This window comes from Oncorhynchus mykiss, chromosome 3 (assembly GCF_057628025.1).
Source record: "Oncorhynchus mykiss isolate SJ-2025 chromosome 3, ASM5762802v1, whole genome shotgun sequence".
NCBI lineage: Eukaryota > Metazoa > Chordata > Actinopteri > Salmoniformes > Salmonidae > Oncorhynchus > Oncorhynchus mykiss.
In genome coordinates this window covers 30,958,104-30,980,776 of record NC_143024.1, presented here as the reverse complement: position 1 = coordinate 30,980,776, position 22,673 = coordinate 30,958,104, and the positions used below count along the sequence as shown (strand labels likewise).

At 45.1% G+C, this 22,673-nt stretch overlaps 1 protein-coding gene across 39 annotated transcripts in view; it reads left to right on the top strand.

The window, feature by feature from the left end:
* rims2a (regulating synaptic membrane exocytosis 2a) overlaps window positions 1-22,673 on the top strand; it is a 247,315-nt gene that overhangs the window by 45,030 nt on the left and 179,612 nt on the right. For 33 of the 39 annotated variants that reach the window (XM_090227805.1, XM_090227695.1, XM_090227752.1 and 30 more), the window contains exons 2-3: window positions 1,191-1,422; window positions 14,553-14,845. In XM_090227805.1, coding sequence (XP_090083931.1) covers window positions 1,191-1,422; window positions 14,553-14,845 — 525 coding nt within the window. Of the gene's footprint in view, window positions 1-1,190; window positions 1,423-7,552; window positions 8,211-14,552; window positions 14,846-22,673 lie in introns of those variants that run through there. The other 6 variants (XM_090227833.1, XM_090227807.1, XM_090227809.1 and 3 more) reach the window with 2 other exon arrangements.

The window sequence follows — 22,673 nt, the reverse complement described above, 5'->3', positions numbered from 1 at the left end:
ATTGACATGTGTCGTACAAAATGCATGCTGGTCTATCTGTGTGATGTAGCGTTTCAGGGTCCTCTGGTCCTCAGTTCTGATTGGACCTGTCATGTGTGGGTGTATTGGGAGAGTATAGGACAAGATGACACTGAATGTACAACTAGTGTTTTGAGCAGGCGGTGCAGATTAAAAGAGAATGTTGAACTAAAAGCTTCCTTCCAAATGGCCCCCTTTTCCTTATTTGGCACCCTTTTCCCACAGGGCACTGGTCAAAAGTAGTGCACTGTGTAGGGAATAGGGTGCTATTTGGGACGCATACAAAGACTTTGCCTACTGCGGTCTATGTTCCCATCTGGTTCGTAGAAACAATGTCTGAAGACTTGAAGGGTTGACGTTGTTTCAGTGATCCACATGGAGGCCTACACAATAGTCTGATTCCTCTGCACTGTCTAAAGGCACTGTTAGCCCAATGGTTGGATGGATGCTGTAGTGTAGGCTACCCAGTCATTGTTGTTGCTGTGAAAAACAGATGTGATGTGTTCTTTCCACTGAAGTGTGGGCATTGACATTTGAAGGGCTGTATTAGCTTACGCACATTTCAGCCCCGCCCTGAAATAGAAACACAGGTACAAATGATTCATTAAACTCCGGGAACCTGAGTAAGTGGAATTACGTTAGGCTCTTAAACATACAATGAAAACTCTATACCTTCCTACCTGGCCCGCCTTGTTTCAGTAAAGATGGGTGCATTTCTATGTGAATGGAGATCTATAGTAACAGTACAACAATATGCAATGCAGAACATACTCTGAAACATTTCTAACTCTGACAGTTGTATGTAACAAACTGTAGGTTATTTGGTTGACAAAGCCTTTTGGTTACACTTTCTATAAGTATATATAATCAAGGCCTTTATAAAGCATGTTCCTCAAAGAAAGTGTTCCCTCCATTTCTCTTAGAAAGGAATCAGAGCTACATACGCTGCTTTGCTGTCTACCAACACTAATGGACTTCACACAACATCCTGCAGTTAGCTACAGCACAAAGACATCTGAAATGACTTCCTATCCCCTGAAGTGCATTGTTATACTCTGGCAAAAGTAGTGCACTTTAACAGGAGTAGGGACTAGGGAGACATTTAGGACAAAGTTTCTGTTATGAACTGATCTTTTCCTAACTGTACTCCTCTCTTGCTTCCTTCCTTGCAGGAAGCTGCACCAGCAGTTTGAGAGCTACAAGGACCAGGTGAAGAAGATGGGGGATGATACGACCCCGCAGACGGGGACGACAGGAGAACCCCAGAAGAACCCCAACGACTCTCCTACCTGCGGGATTTGCCACAAAACCAAATTCGCTGATGGCTGCGGCCACCTCTGTTCATATTGCCAAACAAAATTCTGTGCTCGGTGTGGAGGACGAGTGTCTCTGCGGTCAAATAAGGTGAGGAGGTTGAGTCTAGCTACCTCTGTTTGCCTGTGTCAATGAACGCACGTACACACACATACAGACTTGCATGCATACCTGACAAAAATGTTTTGTAATGATTGTCCTCTTACAAGATTACACACACACACATAGGCACACATAGGCACACACACACACACACACACACACACACACACACACATACATACATACATGGAAATGTTTTTGTAGTGATTGTCCTCTTGTAAGATTACAGTGAGAAGGTGGAAGTCATTTGTCAATACAACACGTTTTCTACAATCACATGCAGGCCAGTCCAGTCCAGCTGTCGTGAGAGAGGGTTTTTTTGCTGCTTCTCTCTCTCTTGGCTCCCAAAAATAGCCTGACTAGTCCATCCATTTCTGTCTCAAATCAAATCCTCCACTGGGTTATGAAACATTAGTGTGAAATCAGAAACGGGGCCTCAAGCCAGATACAGACAGTGGTGCAGCTCACAACACATCCTACTGACGATCTATACCATATCCCAACTCCTACCAATGTTTCTCCCATTCATACTCTCTGCATTACTTTGTTAGACTCTGACTGTAAATGTGGTGAGGGATGATTCTAGATGCAGTGATTTCTTCAGGTCTTGTTTTCAGTTTGGCGTCAGGTAGCCTAGCGCTTAAAGTGTTGGGCCAGTAGCCAAAAGATTGCTGGTTTGAATCCCAGAGTCGATGTGCCCTTGAGCAAAGCACTTAGCCCTAGTTGCTCTGGATAAGAGGTTCTTATAAATATGTCAAATGTAAATCTCTTTCTTTACCACTGGGGGGAGCTTCTCCCCTGGTGTCTCACGACAGCCCTAAATCTCATGTCTAACTAACTAACCTTGTTGTGAAATCCTCCTACAGAGTAAGCCTTTACATATTATTATGTGACTGAGTGTTTATGCTTGGTGCCGTCCAATACCCTCACTGTCGGAATGCGATGTGTCAAAGTGTACTAATGTCACTCACAATCTTTCTCCCCGTTCCTTTCTTCCTCTCTCTCTCTCTCTGTCCCTGTCTTTCACTCCCTCTATCTCTGTCTGCTGCATTCCTGCTCTCGCGGAATTGCAACAGGAGGACAAAGTGGTTAGCAAATCCTTTTCCAACCTTTTTCGCATCTCGACTAAGAAAAGTCTGAATAGAAGCATCGCTCCTTCGCCCCCATAAGATGCTTCGCTGACTGTAATATACACATACAGTACCCTGAACACATGATTTTTGACCAATCACATCTGTGAGTCAATCATATCATGTTGAAGGCCAGACCAAAACGGAACATACAGTTGGAGTCGGATGTTTACATACCACAAATTTCTTGTTAACAAACTATAATTTTGGCAAGTCGGTTATGACATCTACTGTGTGCATGACACAAGTCATTTTTCCAACAATTGTTTACAGACATATTATTTCACTTATAATTCACTGTATCACAATTCCAGTGGGTCAGAAGTTAACATACACTAAGTTGACTGTGCCTTTAAACAGCTTGGAAAATTCCAGAAAATTATGTCATGGCTTTAGAAGCTTCTGATAGGCTATTTTACATAATTTGAGTCAATTGGAGGTGTACCTGTGGATGCATTTCAAGGCCTACCTTCAAACTCAGTGCTTCTTTGCTTGACATCATGGGAAAATCAAAATAAATCAGCCGAGACCTCAGAAGAAAAATTGTAGACCTCCACAAGTCTGGTTCATCCTTGGGAGCAATTTCCAAATGCCTGAAGGTACCACGTTCATCTGTATAAACAATAGTATGCAAGAATAAACACCATGGGCCGTCATACCTCTCAGGAAGGAGACACATTCTGTCTCCTAGAGATGAGCGTACTTTGGTGCAAAAAGTGCAAATCAATCCCAGAACAACAGCAAAGGACCTTATGAAGCTGCTGGAGGAAACAGGTACAAAATTATCTATATCCACTGTAAAATGAGTCCTATATCGACATAACCTGAAAGGCCGCTCAGCAAGGAAGAAGCCACTGGTCCAAAACCACCATAAAAAAGCCAGACTACGGTTTGCAACTGCACATGGGGACAAAGATTGTACTTTTTGGAGAAATGTCCTCTGGACTGATGAAACAAAAATAGAACTGTTTGGCCATAATGACCATTGATATGTTTGGAAGAGAAAGGGGGAGGCTTGCAAGCCGAAGAACACCATCCCAAACATGAAGCACGGTGGTGGCAGCATCATGTTGTGGGGGTGCTTTGCTGTAGGAGGGACTAGTGCACTCCACAAAATAGATGGCATCATGAGGGGGGAAAATGATGTGGATATATTGAAGCAACATCTCAAGACATCAGTCAGGAAGTTAAAGCTTGGTTGCAAATGGGTCTTCCAAATAGACAATGGCCCCAATCATACTTCCAAAGTTGTGGCAACATGGTTTAAGGACAACAAAGTCAAGGTATTGGAGTGGCCATCACAAAGCCCTGACCTCAAACCTATAGAAAATTTGTGGGCAGAATTGAAAAAGCGTGTGCGAGCATGGAGGTCTTACAAACCTGATTCCGTTACACCAGCTCTGTCAGGAGGAATGGGCCAAAATTCACCCAACTTATTGTGGGAAGCTACCCAAAACATTTGACCCAAGTTAAACAATTAAAAGGCAATGCTACCAAATACTAATTGAGTGTATGTAAACTTCTGACCCACTGGGAATGTGATGATAGAAATAAATGCTGAAATTAATCATTCTCTCTACTATTATTCTGACATTTCACATTCTTAAAATAAATTGGTGATCCTAACTGACCTAAGACAGGGATTTTTTACTACGATTAAATGTCAGGAATTGTGAAAAACTGAGTTTAAATGTATTTGGCTAAGGTGTATGTACACTTCCGACTTCAACTGTATAAAGTATATGTCAGAAAATATTTTTCGGTATCTTTGTTCCATTTTCAGTGCAAAGTTTGGACCAAATCCCTGTCAACGTATCCCCTTAACAGCTATAACTGATCTGAATGAGCTGAGAATCCACCTCCATTAGACCGTCTGTCCGCCGGCTGCCAAGGCTGCCTGTCTGTCTTTGTTGTTGACTGATTATGGGTGGAGGATGGGTTTCCTCCAGAGTTGTAGCCTACAGATGGTGTTGAGTCGTGGCTGTGGGCTGGCAGGAGGCAGCAGCAGCAGTAGAGTTGGGACAGTGTGATGAGTAGTGGGAGTGTTGGCAGATCTGCCCTGGGATCAGATCAAAGGATAGGAGGATAGGCCAACTGCTGCCCTGCCCACTGTTAGCCTGGTATTGTAGCTATCTGTCTTCTTGGCCATGAAAATACATTGGTTGCATCCCAAATGGCACATGCAGCTAAAGTATTTGAAAGGAAAACAGTTGTTATTACTGGTCTGGATGTGGAGGAGGTGCAGTAGAGGAATGGAGATGGAGATGGAGATGGAGATGGATGGTGGCGGTGGAGGTAGAGATAGATATAAATGGATGGATGGTGGCGGTGGAGGTAGAGATAGATATAAATGGATGGATGGTGGGGGTGGAGGTAGAGATAGATATAAATGGATGGATGGTGGCGGTGGAGGTAGAGATAGATATAAATGGATGGATGGTGGGGGTGGAGGTAGAGATAGATATAAATGGATGGATGGTGGCGGTGGAGGTAGAGATAGATATAAATGGATGGATGGTGGCGGTGGAGGTAGAGATAGATATAAATGGATGGATGGTGGGGGTGGAGGTAGAGATAGATATAAATGGATGGATGGTGGGGGTGGAGGTAGAGATAGATATAAATGGATGGATGGTGGCGGTGGAGGTAGAGATAGATATAAATGGATGGATGGTGGGGGTGGAGGTAGAGATAGATATAAATGGATGGATGGTGGGGGTGGAGGTAGAGATAGATATAAATGGATGGATGGTGGGGGTGGAGGTAGAGATAGATATAAATGGATGGATGGTGGCGGTGGAGGTAGAGATAGATATAAATGGATGGATGGTGGGGGTGGAGGTAGAGATAGATATAAATGGATGGATGGTGGCGGTGGAGGTAGAGATAGATATAAATGGATGGATGGTGGCGGTGGAGGTAGAGATAGATATAAATGGATGGATGGTGGGGGTGGAGGTAGAGATAGATATAAATGGATGGATGGTGGGGGTGGAGGTAGAGATAGATATAAATGGATGGATGGTGGCGGTGGAGGTAGAGATAGATATAAATGGATGGATGGTGGGGGTGGAGGTAGAGATAGATATAAATGGATGGATGGTGGGGGTGGAGGTAGAGATAGATATAAATGGATGGATGGTGGGGGTGGAGGTAGAGATAGATATAAATGGATGGATGGTGGCGGTGGAGGTAGAGATAGATATAAATGGATGGATGGTGGGGGTGGAGGTAGAGATAGATATAAATGGATGGATGGTGGGGGTGGAGGTAGAGATAGATATAAATGGATGGATGGTGGGGGTGGAGGTAGAGCTAGATATAAATGGATGGATGGTGGGGGTGGAGGTAGAGATAGATATAAATGGATGGATGGTGGCGGTGGAGGTAGAGATAGATATAAATGGATGGATGGTGGGGGTGGAGGTAGAGATAGATATAAATGGATGGATGGTGGGGGTGGAGGTAGAGATAGATATAAATGGATGGATGGTGGCGGTGGAGGTAGAGATAGATATAAATGGATGGATGGTGGCGGTGGAGGTAGAGATAGATATAAATGGATGGATGGTGGGGGTGGAGGTGTAGGTGTACATACAGTACGTTCAGTAGATGTGCTGCTGTCTCAGCCAGAGCGACACAGTTTACACAGACACTGCCTCCCCTGTATCTGGTTGCAGGGCTCCAAGCCCTCACAGAGCCCTCAAGGCCAGCTGATTCAGGGGTTTGGTTCCCAGACAGGGCTGGGTGACCAGATAGTTTTTCAACCCAAGGAGGGGGATGTCACTGGGGGCCCGACTGCTGGGCCTCTGAGGGCAGGGCCCATGGACCTAAAGGATGTCTCAAATGGCACCCTATTCCCTATATAGTGAACTACTTTTGACCAGAGCCTTACACATGTTGGACACAATAAAGCCCTTTCATGTTTACAAACACATGCCGAGAGCACACAGACTCACACACAACAATTTTCATAGTCTCATAATAAGAATAGATGTTATGTTTTTGCAAGTTTATTAACTAAGACTATATAGCTCAGTTGGGGATGTTTTGGTCAGCCCAACCACCTGCAGTAGCTTGTCACGTCTGAAAGCTTGTGTGTCAGTCAAAGAGGTGCTTGTGGTGGTGGTGAAATCTGTCCTTTTTCCATCAGTATTCTCTTTCCTTCCCACAACCAGTGTCAGCAATGACGAGAGATCTCTTGTTCTGTGAAACGGCATCAATATTTACACGCCTCAGTGTCTGGAGCCTCTAACAGAGCTGTTGGACACTGGAATACGATAGGACAGACTTGCTGCTGAGAGTTTCACAGAGAGGCAGGAGAAGAAGCAGGAGTGAAGGTTTGAGATGGATTTGAGCTACATTAAACTGAGCCCCGGGATGATTTATTTTCTTATTTAGTCTAGTATAGCCTATCAGACTCATGGTTATGACAATAAAATATGATATTTTTGTTATATATCTTTCCTTGATATTAGCCTACAGTAAAGAGGTGAAGGACATCCAGTCTGATAGGACAGTACTGAAGGTCTTTATATGTAACCACAGGTCAGTCTAGTCTCAGCTCAGCTGCTACACAGTACACATCTTATACAAGGAATGATTTTGGAGATATAGATGGAGACTTCGAAAGACATACTGTGCACTATGTACATTTTTTGAACCCCCAGAATCCTCCTCAGACCTTATAGGAGGACTGTTCACCATTTTAATTAAATTTGTTGCTCAAAAATGCCCCAGGAATCAACAGTCTCCCGAGACCAAGTCATTCGTGAATAAAGCGACTTTTGAGGACATCACATGTGCTGTGGTGCTCTTGGGTCTCAGCTCTCATTCACTCTGCTGCAAACGAACAGAACTCACACTTATTGGATCTTTCTGGCCTCGTCAGAGTATAAAAACCTAATATTCCAGTGAATTTAGAAGAGCACGTTGTTGTGGCGCATCAGAAATAGCTTGGTGAGTCCCTGAGCGTCACGGGCGTGTAACGGCACACATTGGATTCTTTGAGCACAGTTGGGCCGCCCAGCACCACGGGGGGACGCGCTGCATTTATAATGAGCTCAAATAAGCCTCGGTAGCGGGAGACTCACACCCGCATCTATTAGTAATGAAGACTTAACTAGTAGGTCCAATACAGCGGCGGTAAAACACGATTGCACGTTTTATTGCTCACTCTTGCACATCTTTCCTCCCACGAAGCGGCTTCTGTATGCTTCTTTTTTGTGTGCCGCGTTTCAAAATTTGAATCCTTTACTGCATTTATGAAGGGGCTGTAGCGTTTTCTATTTGACATCGTGGCAGACACGTATTTTGTTATTTTCTGTAAATAATCTGTTTAGAAAATAATTATGTTTGGAACATAAGACTGTCTGACTGGCTGGTATTATTTGCAGCCTGGACAAATCACATACATTATTAGCATTGCTTAACCTTCACGCGGGCTACATTGAGCAGAGCTAGCTGCCTGCCTGTTGTCCGACTAGGTACTGTCCGCGGTTCTGAACGGTGTTGAAGGTCGGCGACTGTCTTGTTCCCTCGGTTCTTCCTGATTTTACTGCACGCTGCCCCGTAACATTTCCACCAAATTAGGATTACATACACTGTTTTTCTGCACGGACACTGTTCTTCCCGTCGTTACCATGGGTAAGCTAAATGTAAAATTGATTGTCTTGGCGTGGAAGTCATTCAATACGATGGGCTCACAATCAGCCGTTTGGATACTGCATGTACTGCATTCTACACTGTTTGCATAAGTAGTCAGAGTATTTTAATGTAGATGATCATATTACCAATGCTGAATTAATTATAGACTATTATGAATGCCTACATGTTATAAACACCTTGTTATAGCCTAGGTGAGGGCAGGTAGTCTGAATACGTGTATATGGATTGTTTAGGCTATGTAGTGCTAATTTTCGGTGAAAGTTCTCATTACATCATGTTCTCTGAAATTCTGAATATATATGGTCACTTCTAAAATGTATGTGAAACGGTGAACAGCTCTTTGATAAGCCGACATGCCAAACGCTCAAGTAAGACCAAAAATAGACTTTGGCTTTGTAAATAATGTCACAGGGTTTAGGGGGGTCTGTGAAAGACATCTGCCATCTCTCTGTGTGAATCCAGTCTCTCCATTTCTCAAGCCGCTCTCATCTTTCTCTCTCACGTCTTTCTGAACTTTGGTAAAATAATGGGCATACATTTATGCATCAAGTCTATTATTATTACCGCGCGCCCGACACACTAAATTTAGAACCTCATTAAAATGTGATGCACCACGTGCCAGACAGTGTTTGAGCATGTGAGAGTCGGCTCTTCTTTCACCTCTATTTAGGCTACACGGTTTCATGAAACAGACTTTAATGCATGTTTCCCTTTGTCTTTTTGAGATCTTTACACACACACACATTTAGAAGAATGTGGTAAATTTCATCCTAGGTAGGTTCTATATTTTATATCACACGTTTTAATAACACATTAAAACGTGTGTTGCATGGGGGGAAAAGGAGTGCAGAAGGATTGAATAGGTGTTGCATGTTTCAGACACAGTCGACTCATGTGCAAACTCAGTTTCAAAGCCAAGATGTTCCCAGACATGTTCCCTTAAATAATGAGTTTTTAATGAGCTCAGTTAAGTTCAGTCCAGGTGAGACTGGGAGGGAAACAGGCAATATGATACCTATGACAGTCTATTCACCATCACATTAATATTTGACCATGATGCACATCTCTTTATAGTATGTGATATTTTTGTTCTCTGAATGCTATGAACAAGATACAGAAACATCTGATGGTTGGGAATGCATTTCGTCTGAAAGATATGAAACCAACTATGTGTTTTTGTCTCAAAAAGAACAGTGACTATTTGGACTCAAGTAATGCAACAATGGTTGCAATTTTCTTAAAAATTAAAAATGGTCACCGTGGTATTTTCATTGTCCTATAGCTTTGAAGTTTGATAATATCATGCTTCTCAACTGTTTTGGTAGGACGCTGTTGTAGTGTAGTGCTGCTTCTTGGCCACAAGAGAGAGCTCAATGACTGAGTGAGTATTGGTTACTGGAACATATGCATCAGAAAGAGGCGATTGTCTCCTCCCTCCCCTATTAACTTCACTTTGATGTAGTGTAGCGCCACAGGCTTGACAGATAAACAAAGCTCAGCACAAACTGGGATAGCTGAAGGCTGCTCTCTATCTTAAAGGACTTTCAGTCAATGCTGTAAATCGTCTTTTAGAAAGTGATGAACATACACTACATTGATCATCGAAAGCACCACCACAGCACCACCCTTGTAATAGGCTATAGCAGTGTTTTGCTGTAGAGATTTGCAACACACAAGGTTGTCTGAACGCTAGGCCTGCTCATCTTAGATAGAAGTTATTGATTCAAGTCCAGATGGATTAGATAGAGTAAATAGATGGAATAAAATATCTTTGAACGGGACCAAATGCAAATGAGAAATGTATGAACCCACCTTGAGTTTAAATTAAAAAACATTAGATAACAAATGACATGTCAATCTAAACAGCTTGATGGAACCCATCGTTACATATCAGTAGCCTACAGTACCTATGATCCAGCACACCCTGCAAACAAGAACAACTATTCAATTGATCATAGTGATTCAGGAGTAACATTAAAACAGAACAATATGCCTCACCAACATTAGAAAACCTCAGCAGAAAACCCAAACTCTAAATCCTGAAATATGTTAGTTAACTCAATGAGAGAATAGTCAGATGAACTGATAACTAAAATAGCATTGCAGATGGCATTATTTTGCTAAGTGCAGAGATGTATTATAAGTAATGAATGTGTAAGGGACTGCGCAGCAGAAAGATCAGTAAACCCCAAATCCAGAGGTTGTGAGTTCAAATCCCAGGTGGGGTCATATTGAAAAGTCCTTACTAAGTCATCATGTCAAATGTAATCATATTGTCATTGATAGGGGCAGCAGGTTGTCATTGATAGGGGCAGCAGGATGTCATTGATAGGGGCAGCAGGATGTCATTGATAGGGGCAGCAGGTTGTCATTGATAAGGGCAGCAGGTTGTCATTGATAGGGGCAGCAGGATGTCATTGATAGGGGCAGCAGGATGTCATTGATAGGGTCAGCAGGTTGTCATTGATAAGGGCAGCAGGTTGTCATTGATAGGGGCAGCAGGATGTCATTGATAGGGTCAGCAGGATGTCATTGATAGGGGCAGCAGGTTGTCATTGATAGGGGCAGCAGGATGTCATTGATAAGGGCAGCAGGTTGTCATTGATAGGGGCAGCAGGATGTCATTGATAGGGGCAGCAGGATGTCATTGATAGGGTCAGCAGGTTGTCATTGATAGGGGCAGCAGGATGTCATTGATAGGGGCAGCAGGATGTCATTGATAGGGGCAGCAGGATGTAATTGATAGGGGCAGCAGGTTGTCATTGATAGGGGCAGCAGGTTGTTAAGAGTGTTGGATCAGTAACCGAAAGGTCGCTGGTTTGAGTCGCCAAACTGGTAAGATGGGAAACTCTGCAGTTCTGCTCTTTAGCAAATTGAAGAGCGCAACTGCTCCCCGGACGTCAATTAAGGCAGCCCCCTGCACCTGGGTTAAATGTGGAAGGCATGCAGTTGTGCAACTGACTAGGTATCTCCCTGATTAAAGATTTTTACACTATTTAGGCTGAACAGCGTACCACTTACCTTAAAAACGCATACCATATCATTACTTCCCTGGGACAAACTGGGAACTAGACAAAACCTTCAGGGCACCATGACACAACATCCAAAGAACGTCCTAAAAACGTTCTTGGGGACGTCCCTGGACAAACTGCAAACTAGACAAAACCTGCAGAGGACCATGACACAACGTCCCAAGAACATTCAGGGGACATTCAGGGGACCATGACACAAGGTCCCAAGAATGTCGTAAAAATGAGAACTGTAAAAAGTCCCCTAGAGAACATTCCCTAGGGACCATCACACAACATCATAAGGACTAGTAAAAGGAAGGTCCTGAGAACATCCTGAAATGGTCATCTGTGATGTCCTGGGAATGTACAGGGTCCCTCAGGACTTTCCTTTAGACATCGGTCCCTCAGAGAACATTCCCTTGGGACTATCATGCAATGTTCTTAGAATGTTCTCAGAATGTCAGTGGGATAACTTCGCACCAAAACCCGTAAGGGACCTAATGGGAACATCGCCGAATGTCCTCAGGACGTCCCTTGTTTGCTGGGGCATTTAGTGGGCTACATAGGCCATTTCTATTCCTCCGCTAGGTTTGGAGCACTAGGTTTTTAAAATGTTCTATATTTGGGTGCAGGTTCAATGACTATGAAATGTGCAAACACGGGGAGAAATGGCCCAGCCTGGGCGGGGGGGCTGTCCCCTCTCCCCTTCCTCCCCCACACCCGTCCCCCTGACTGCACTCAGCCGTGAAGAGTTAAGCGGTGGGGAAGGAGGGAAGAGGGACTGCAGTCTGGCTGCAGTGAACACACCTCTGGCAATCAGAACAGCTGCTTGACCTGTGTGTGTGTGTGCATGTGTGTATTTGAATGTATATGTGTGTTTGGTTTAGGGACTGTTACAGATGCTAACAGTAGTCTGTCAGAGTGGGCCAAACTGACGCTCTCTGCTGCATTACTGGACGGACTGTTAGAGCGCACATGCTGTGTGAGTGTGTGTGTGTGTGTGTGTGTGCTGACACCACTTCTATGTGACTGAGGAGTATGGCTTCAACCTTAAACCTTATCATTAAATAATCTCTACTGTGATCAACCACTGCTTATATTTTTCACAATTTTCACTTTTTAGTGCATTAGTCATCCAGGTTATGTTTGGGTACAGACTAGATGCTACACTATATAGTCCTGTATAGGAACGCTGTGTGAGGCTGAGCTATGCTTAGCATGCCCTGCTCAGTATTCATTTGGCCTGTGTGCGTAGGTCTTCCTGGTCTGTTTTGGAATAGTAATGTACTATTGGGTATGTGCTGATGAGATAGAAGAGCCCACTGCATGTCCAGTCTGAAGCTCAGAATGTGGTTCATTATTATTGGCAGATTGGAGAACTGACTCTTGTGAGCAGTAAATAAGTAGGTCACATCATGCCATGCTGGCTGATCTACAAGGCTATCTCTATCTGGGAAAAAACTGTGCTATGTTAAGCACAGAGGGAGATTGGAGTAATGAACAGGAAGTGGGACCTGGTGTGGAGGTAGCGGGTGCGTGTGTGTGTGCGCGTGCGCATGCTTGTGACTGGTATGGAGGTTGTGTGTGCGCGTGCACATACTTGTGACTGGTATGGAGGTTGTGCGTGCGCATGCTTGTGACTGGTATGGAGGTTGTGTTTGTGTGTGCGCATGCTTGTGACTGGTATGGAGGTTGTGTGTGCGCGTGCACGTACTTGAGAAGTATGGAAGTAGAGTGTAGCCCCCACCCCGGTGGTTCAGACATCTGATTGTCAGCTCAATGCTCTGACTACAGGACCAGAGTCAGGCTATAACTAACGGCTGGAGGACACTGCTGCTGGGTTGTGTGCAGCTGCCTGCCTGTCTACTGTACATCACTGCTGTCAGTCACTGGCCATCAGCCTGAGTTCCTCATGGACCCTGATGCCCTGCACCATGCTCCCTCAGAGAGAGAGAGAGAGAGAGAGAGAGAGAGAGAGAGAGAGAGAGAGAGAGAGAGAGAGAGAGAGAGAGAGAGAGAGAGAGAGAGAGAGAGAGAGAGAGAGAGAGAGAGAGAGAGAGAGAGAGAGAGAGAGAGAGAGAGAGAGAGAGAGAGAGAGAGAGAGAGAGAGAGAGAGAGAGAGAGAGGCGCCAGGCAGCTCAGGTGGCTGCCCATTTCTTCCTTTCCACTCGGCATCGCTCCTCCTCCAGACTAGGGAGGGCGGTTGTTAGGGCAGAGTGAGGCTGGATGAGCTGTGTCTGAGGCGGAGTGATCAGGTTGCATCCCAAATGGCACCCTATGCTAAATATAGTGCACTACTTTTTGATCAGGGCCCATAGCGCACTATGTAGGGAATAGGGTGCCATTTGTGAAGCAGCCCAGGGCTTTGAGGGCGGCTGTGCTGCGTCTGAGGTGGAGTGATTAGGGCTTTTGTCGGCTCCTGGATTTATGAGGCTAATGTTGAGGGAGGGGGCTGCAGACCACAGTTAGTGCTACTTCCTCTGTAGAGTCTCTCTCCATCCCTCTGCTATTCACACACAGCTGTATTTAACAGTAGGGCTGCAGCTAGCTTCCTATTTAGATTCAGTTACTTACAGTATTGTGCACCACAAAGTTAGTACCATAGAAAGAGGATCACTCATTAATGACTCTGTAACCACCCACCACCAACCCATTGACTTGAATGGGGATACCTATTCTAGTGATTTTATTTCTATGGCTGGTACCCCATATAAACAAGTGGTGTAAGTACTGTATGTACTCTCTTAGAAAAAAAGTGCTATCTAGAGCCTTACAGGGTTCTTTGTCCTGTCCCCATAGGAGAACCTTTGGAGAACTGTTTTCCACAGAGGGTTCAACCAGAAACCAAAAATGGTTCGACCTGGAAGCAAAAAGGGTCCTCCTGTGGGGACGGACAAAGAACACTTTTGGAATCCTTTTTTTCTGAGAATGTAGGGGGATGTAGATCATATGAACTTCAGATTCCTCATCATACTCACAGACTGTCCAGTGAACTCAACATTATGTCCTCGATTAGATATGGTCCTACATACAATCCTAATATTCTCTCCCTCCTAAACACTTGCCCAAAGGCTACTGTATGTGTATGCATTATTATCAAATCATTCATATCCTCATCTGTATATTTACAGTGTTTCCTACAACATCTAGCAGGTTCAAGTATCCTTTTTTAATGATACTTGGCACATCTCCTCTAGGGGTTGATCCATTCCATGACTCCTTTCATTGTAGTTCATTGCTGTAAGCCCACCACCACCAACACCACCACCACCACTGCAGATATCTAACCCCCGCTGTCCTCTGTGTACAGGTTATGTGGGTATGCAACTTGTGCCGAAAACAACAAGAAATCCTAACCAAGTCGGGGGCGTGGTTCTACAGCGGCGCCGCAGGGCCACGGGGCGGGTCTGAGGGCCCCAGGGGTCGACGTCACGAGGAGGCCCCCCAGGAGAAGAAGGCCAAACTGCAGCAGGATCTCCTCTACCAGGGGCCCCCAGGGGACGTATCAGCAGACAGAAGCAGACCTCCCGGACTCCCCAGACAAGGCTCCCTCAACAACGGCTCAGGGCTGAGGCTCTCAGGTCCAGGACAGGACATAGACAGGTGAGTCCAGTGTGTGTGTGTAAGGTTGTGTGTGTGTTAAACACATTTGAACAATTCCCTCAGGGATTTGAGCTGCGTTTAACATTTTGATCATTATTGTGGAGGAAAACTGTCTGTTAAATGTGAAACCTGTTAGGGGAGAGTGGGGGAAGTTGAGCCAAATGGTTAATTGAGCCACCCCTTGTTTCTAGGAAACCATACACAAAATGAATAATGTGACCAAATATTTAGTATGAGGTCATCATTTCATAGAGTCTGTGAAGGAAGAAACCACATGGAAAATTGATAGGTAAGTTAGGTAAAAAAAAACATTTATTTATTCATGTAATTCATTTATTGTGTTATAGGTATTATGATGCTTGTATCTAAACCAAAGAAGATATTTGTATACATCAGTTGGGATCTTTATAAGCTTCAATATGAGGTCCTAGTCCTAGCATGAAACTGCATCCTTCTAACTAATATTTCAAAATGTTTGCCTTTTTGGGGTAAGTTAAACCTATGGCCACCATACACCATACAAATGATGATTACCTTTAGTCAGTTTAATGGATAATATACATAGTATTTTTGCAATGTGTCATGCCTACAGTATGAACTCAGGAGTGCATTTTTATTGTTACAGAGCAGACATCATCATGTCCTGTGTACACAAATCTAAAACAAGCAGGGGTCTACCCCCCCCCCCCCCCTTGAGGTTCTAGCGAGAGCAGACATCATCATGTCCTGTGTACACAAATGTAAAACAAGCACGGGTCTTACCCCCCCCCCCTTGAGGTTCTAGAGAGAGCAGACAAGGAAGTGAGAGAGAGGAACATGTCCATTTGAGCAGCAGCAGCAAGAGATGGACACATAGACTGAATGACACATGGACAAAAAAAACATAACAATGTACCTGTGTTTAACAGAGGCAATGATAGAGTAGCAGAGGCACACAAGGTCTTATTTGATGGCATGGATGATGACATTAAACGTCTTGAGGAACAGTTTCATGGGCTTAGTATCCTTGAATACATAGAACTTGTCTATGAATTGGCACATCAAAACAACATCCCTTTCCTAGACCAACTGGTCAAGAAATGGAAGGGTAAGTTAAATTGAACAGAGGCATCTATATCTGAATGTAGGCATATGTTTAAGATATAAAGTATATTCGGAAAAGTATTCAGACCCCTTGACTTCTTTCAGATTTTGTTCCTTTACAGCCTTATTCTAAAATGGATTACATAAAATAAAATCATCATCAACCTACACTCAAACTGACCAATCGGGGGAGAAGGGCCTTGGTCAGGGAGGTGACCAACAAACCAATGGTCACTCTAATAGAACTCTAGAGTTCCTCTGTGGAGATTGGAGAACCTTCCAGAAGGACAACCATCTCTGCAGCACTCCACCAATCAGGCCTTTTATGGTAGAGTGGCTAGACGAAAGCCACTCCTCAGTAAAAGGCACATGACAGCCCGCTTGGAGTTTGCCAAAAGGCACCTGAAGGACTCAGACAATGAGAAACAAGATTCTCTGGCCTGAATGCCAAGTGTCACGTCTGGAGGAAAGCTGGCACCATCCCTACAGTGAAGCATGGTGGTGGCAGCATCATGGTGTGGGGATGTTTTTCAGCGGCAGGGACTGGGAGACTAGTCAGGATAAAGGGAAAGATGAATGGAGCAAAGTACAGAGAGATCATTGATAAAAACCTTCTCCAGAGTGCTCAGGACCTCAGACTGGGTTGAAGGTTCACCTTCCAACAAGACAACGACCCTAAACACATGGCCAAGACAACGCAGGAGTGGCTTTGGGACAAGTCTCTGAATGTCCTTGAGTGGCCCAGCCAGAGCCCAGACTTGAACCCGACTGAACATCTCTGTGGAGACATGAAAATAGATGTGTAGTGATGATCCCCATCCAACCTGACAGAGCTTGACAGGATCTGCAGACAATAATGCGAGAAACGCCCCAAATACAGGTGTGCCAAGTTTGTAGCATCATACCCAAGAAGACTCGAGGCTGTAATCGCTGCCAAAGATGCTTCAACAAAGCACTGAGTAAATGGTCTGAATACTTATGTAAATGTGATATTTCCGTTTTTATATTTTTATGTATTTGACAACATTTCTAAAAACCTGTTTTTGCTTTGTCATTATGGGGTATTGTGTGTAGATTGATGAAACAATCAAACAATTGAATCCATTTTAGAATAAGGTTGTAACGTATCAAAATGTGGAAAAAGTCAAGGGGTCTGAATACTTTTCGAATGCACCGTACAATATACCATACCCCCATTCCATGAATTCAACTTTGTCCTACCAGCACCATCGCCCGCTGTCACGGAACACTATCACCCACTTACCCCAAGGTGGCTCAATTTACCCTGTCCCTATGCTGAATCGACCCCATACCCCGGGGTAAGTTGTACCTAGAGACCACTGTTTGGACAAGTTGTGTTTTCAAAACTGTTACGTTTACATGAGTTCTAATTATTTCCAGGGATACACAACATCCTGAAATATATGGAGTTATCTTTGTTAGAAAGATATTATATTTCCGTTGACATAGTGGTGCTAAATAAATTAAAAATGGCTAAACTTGCCCCACTCTTGCCTATAGCAAGCTGTGTCATGTGCTTGGTTAGGTGGAAATGACTCTGGAGCTGTTATGGAAGGAGTGAGGGTCGGGGCCTGGGAAAATGACTCTGGAGCTGTTATGGAAGGAGTGAGGGTCGGGGCCTGGGAAAATGACTCTGGAGCTGTTATGGAAGGAGTGAGGGTCGGGGCCTGGGAAAATGACTCTGGAGCTGTTATGGAAGGTGTGAGGGTCGGGGCCTGGGAAAATGACTCTGGAGCTGTTATGGAAGGAGTGAGGGTCGGGGCCTGGGAAAATGACTCTGGAGCTGTTATGGAAGGAGTGAGGGTCGGGGCCTGGGAAAATGACTCTGGAGCTGTTATGGAAGGAGTGAGGGTCGGGGCCTGGGAAAATGACTCTGGAGCTGTTATGGAAGGAGTGAGGGTCGGGGCCTGGGAAAATGACTCTGGAGCTGTTATGGAAGGAGTGAGGGTCGGGGCCTGGGAAAATGACTCTGGAGCTGTTATGGAAGGAGTGAGGGTCGGGGCCTGGGAAAATGACTCTGGAGCTGTTATGGAAGGAGTGAGGGTCGGGGCCTGGGAAAATGATAGGGTAAAATAAAAATCTGAAAAGCTATGGCTCCTAGCAAAGGACTTATTTTTTGAGAACAGTAGACAGTTTGATCATACAGATGTGTACGCATGAGGCCCATGATGCAGGAAAGACACACGGACACTACCTAAAATAAGTTCAGGAATGACACACCAAAACACACAGACACAGACAAACACACACACACAGACAAGCACACACAGACACACTGACTCCCACACTGGATGACTGGTGTCTTTCATCTTTCCCCTTAAGTCAAACTCAGCTAGAGGGATTCTCTAGCTGGTGAACTGACTGATGATGACTATAATACGGCATTCACTGTGTCTTCCTCTGAAGCAGCAGAAACCAGGCATGCTGAAGAAGCCCTTGGCTGCAACTCATCACAATAACTAGATAGACTTTTTGTCCTACTGTTTTCTAGGTATGTTTTAGCCAGATACAGATAGTAGAGGAAGATTTTGGGAAAGATGCACAGTCAATGCAGAGCTATAGGTGGTCTGCCGGGCAGACATTATGTCACTGTTGTCACAAGGGTAGGTTGGAGACTGTACTGTGTTTCTTCCAATAATGTCTGCACAAGAGATCTCTCTCGCGCAAAATAGATATATGATCTCAATTGGGATCTACCTGTTTAAATGAAGAATAAGAAAATAGACCGACTGTTGGGTTACACTTCTTTGCTGAGCTTGTGAATCTTTTTTCTCTGTGCCTTGGATTGCTTGCTTCATCACAGCTGATTTATTGTAATTCCATTTATCACCACACGGTGTCTCCTTCCTCTTTCTATAGTCCACTGACACAGAGAGGGAGAGAGACACCCTGCACACATTGTTCTAGTGCATCTCATACAGCAGAAATAGGTTCCTCTAGTCCCCTCATTGTGTCTACTCTGAGTCTACTCTGTTGTCCAGACCTGAGTTCAAATAGTATTTGTTTTCAATCAAATACTTTATTTGCGCTCAATTGAGCTTGACTGGTGCAAAAGGAACCAACAGAATAGTCCCAAACATGAAAAGCCCTGCCCATCTGGAACTCTAGACATGTTCAATCAAATGCTCAGTATGTTTGAAGGAAAACAAATGCTGTTTGAACCCAGGCAGGTCGGACGGTATTTCCAACCGTTCCATAACCCAGGGGTCAGTCATGGTGAGCTGCCCTGGGAGGAACAGATGTCCTCTTCCTACTCTCTCTGCTATCCTGCAATTCTGCCTCTCTGCTCCTATCTGCTTCTCCCTGATCCTCGCTGCTCCTCCCTCCTCCTCTCTGCATCTCTCTTTCCTTCCTCCTCCTCTCTGCACTGCTCTCCTCTTCTCTACTCCTCCCTCCTCTCTCCTCCTCCCTCCTCCTCTCTGCTCCTCCCTCCTCCTCTCTGCTTCTCCCTCCTCCTCTCTGCACCTATCTGCACCTCCCTGTTCCTCTGCTCCTCCATTTTCCTCTCTGCACCTCCCTGTTCCTCTATGCTCCTCTCTGCTTCTCCCTCTTCCTCTCTGCACCTCCCTCTTCCTCTATGCTCATCTCTTCTCCTCTCTGCTTCTCCCTCTTCCTCTCTGCACCTCCCTCTTCCTCTATGCTCCTCTCTTCTCCTCTCTGCTTCTTCTTCTTCCTCTCTGCACTTCTCTGCACCTCCCTCTTCCTCTATGCTCCTTCCTCTCCCTGTTCCTCTCTGCTCATCTCTGTTCCTCTCTGCCCACTGGAACAGGCTTCCTGATGGGAAGAGAGGGATTGTGGGCCGTATGTCGTGTCGTCCGGTGCACTGTGGGCCCAGTGGGTGATTCACTCCACAGAGAGGATTTCCACACACCACATACTGTACATGCAGCCACACACGCACACACACACACACGCACACGCACACACACACACACTCACACGCACGCACACACACACACACACACACACACACACACACACACACACACACACAGGAGGTGTGTTTCACTCGACCCCATTCCTCCTCCGCGCCTGTTCCTCTGTCGACCTTGTAAAGGTGTACCTGATGGGCCGCGTCCCCCCTAGTCTAGCACTGGGACAAACAAGCCTTTACCGTACTGTAGCCACTCTGGGGTTAGAGACACAACTCATTAAGCCTGTGTCCTCTCCCTTCCATTACGACCTTGTGTTGGGCTCTTTTTACTCCCAGACACATAGTAAGGGAAAGATTACTGTAAGAGAGAGAGAACAACTTTGACAATATTCTGCTCACTTGGCAGTTTCAAATGACTGTTGGTCACAAACATGAAGAAATGTGATGGTTTTCTGCTTCTGGTGAAAAATTGTGCAGTATAATGGGAATAGGGTGCCATTTAGGACATATTCAAACAGATATTGGAGTAGGACTCTGGGACCTGTCTAGCAGAGTATAATTTATTGAAACTGTTTTACCTTATAAGGTTTTAAAGGAGCAATGTGTCAGAACTAACTAGCTGCTATGAAGCAATCTGCATTTTAACAATGAGCATTCTCACTATTTAACAGAATTCAGCTAAATAAACACACGCATGCACGCACGCACGCACACACACACACACACACACACACACACACACACACACACACACACACACACACACACACACACACACACACACACACACACACACACACACACACACACAACATCTCAAAGCCAGCAAATACAGCTAGTTCATTCTGAGGTTGTTGTATTTGATTACCAGCTAGATCAGGCTGTGGGATGTGAGCTCAGAGCTCTCTCTCTATATTAATTGACTTTATGGCTGAGAGGGGGAATGGTAGCAGTGAATGATTCTGGCTTTGGCAGCACTGAGTTCAGTGGCGACCCAAATCCGGAAACGGCCTGTCTGAGAACTCAGGGGACAATGGTGATGATGTATAAAATAGAACTCCCACTGCATAATCACCAAAAACCACTTTCATTAATCTAAAGAATGTGTAAATTAACTAAATCGTTTCCACTGAAAGAGAAAGGGGGAAAACCCCAGATGACAGCCTGTTTATAAGGTGAAATAACTTGAGAAAGGGTCTAATTTATCTTGGTCTCGGAGGTGTCATTGAAATGAACACACAGATACCCAACATCCAGGACGACGAGGTAGTCAGGGTGTGGAGACACGGATGAAACAACAATAATTAGGCTGGGATTAGAATACAATTACCCACTTGTGTTTCTCAAGGTTTCCCATGTTTATCTACCCAGCCCAAACCATGGCTCATCCTCAACCCTAGCCCCAGCTGAGCCCCTTCCAAAACCCCAACCCTATACCCCAGCCTCAGCCCCCAGCCCCAACCAAGTTCAGCACATTAGTATTGTATTAGTTAGCAGGACAAGAGAAACACAGCAAGCCAACATGAGCTTAAATCCAGCCCATTACTTGTTACATTGGTGTCATGAAGTGAGATGGGTGTTTCCTACCCAAGCTAGTGGAGGCTCCTGCAGAGATGGGTGTTTCCCACCCAATCTAGTGGAGGCTCCTGCAGAGATGGGTGTTTCCCACCCAATCTAGTGGAGGCTCCTGCAGAGATGGGTGTTTCCCACCCAATCTAGTGGAGGCTCCTGCAGAGATGGGTGTTTCCTACCCAAGCTAGTGGAGGCTCCTGCAGAGATGGGTGTTTCCTACCCAAGCTAGTGGAGGCTCCTGCAGAGATGGGTGTTTCCCACCCAAGCTAGTGGAGGCTCCTGCAGAGATGGGTGTTTCCTACCCAAGCTAGTGGAGGCTCCTGCAGAGATGGGTGTTTCCTACCCAAGCTAGTGGAGGCTCCTGCAGAGATGGGTGTTTCCCACCCAATCTAGTGGAGGCTCCTGCAGAGATGGGTGTTTCCTACCCAAGCTAGTGGAGGCTCCTGCAGAGATGGGTGTTTCCTACCCAAGCTAGTGGAGGCTCCTGCAGAGATGGGTGTTTCCCACCCAATCTAGTGGAGGCTCCTGCAGAGATGGGTGTTTCCTACCCAAGCTAGTGGAGGCTCCTGCAGAGATGGGTGTTTCCTACCCAAGCTAGTGGAGGCTCCTGCAGAGATGGGTGTTTCCCACCCGAGCTAGTGGAGGCTCCTGCAGAGATGTATTACGGTGTGCATCAATCCTGTTTACCAAGTCACCAATAAATCTGGATTCTTTGGGGATTATGGATTAAGTGACCTAATATTATATTAAATCCACCTCTTATTCATCAAATGAACCTCTGTGTAAATGACAGGATAACTGTATGCTTAGTGTTTATGCTGATTGTTATATAAACCATTGATCAGAGGGAAGTGCAAATCACATCTAGGTATCTTTAGGATAGAATAGAATTCTTAAGCAATAAGGCACGGGGGGGGGGGGGGGGGTATATGCCAAGGGGGTGTGGTATATAGGTATATAGTGCCTGGACACATGCCTTAGCCGTGGTATGTTGGCCATATATCAAAAACCCCAGAGGTGCCTTATTGCTATTATAAACTTACCAATGTAATTAGAGCAGTAAAAATGAATGTTTTGTCATACCCGTGGTACATGGTCTGATATACTACGGCTGTCAGCCAATCAGAATTCAGGGCTCGAATCACCCAGTTTATAAAATTGAATATAACTTTCTTATACAGACGCTGTGCATCCATCCATCCATGTTGGCCTTCACTCACACCTGCCATTTCTTCTGTGTTGAATGGCCCTTTGCTTAATGTCTGCAACTCCCATATG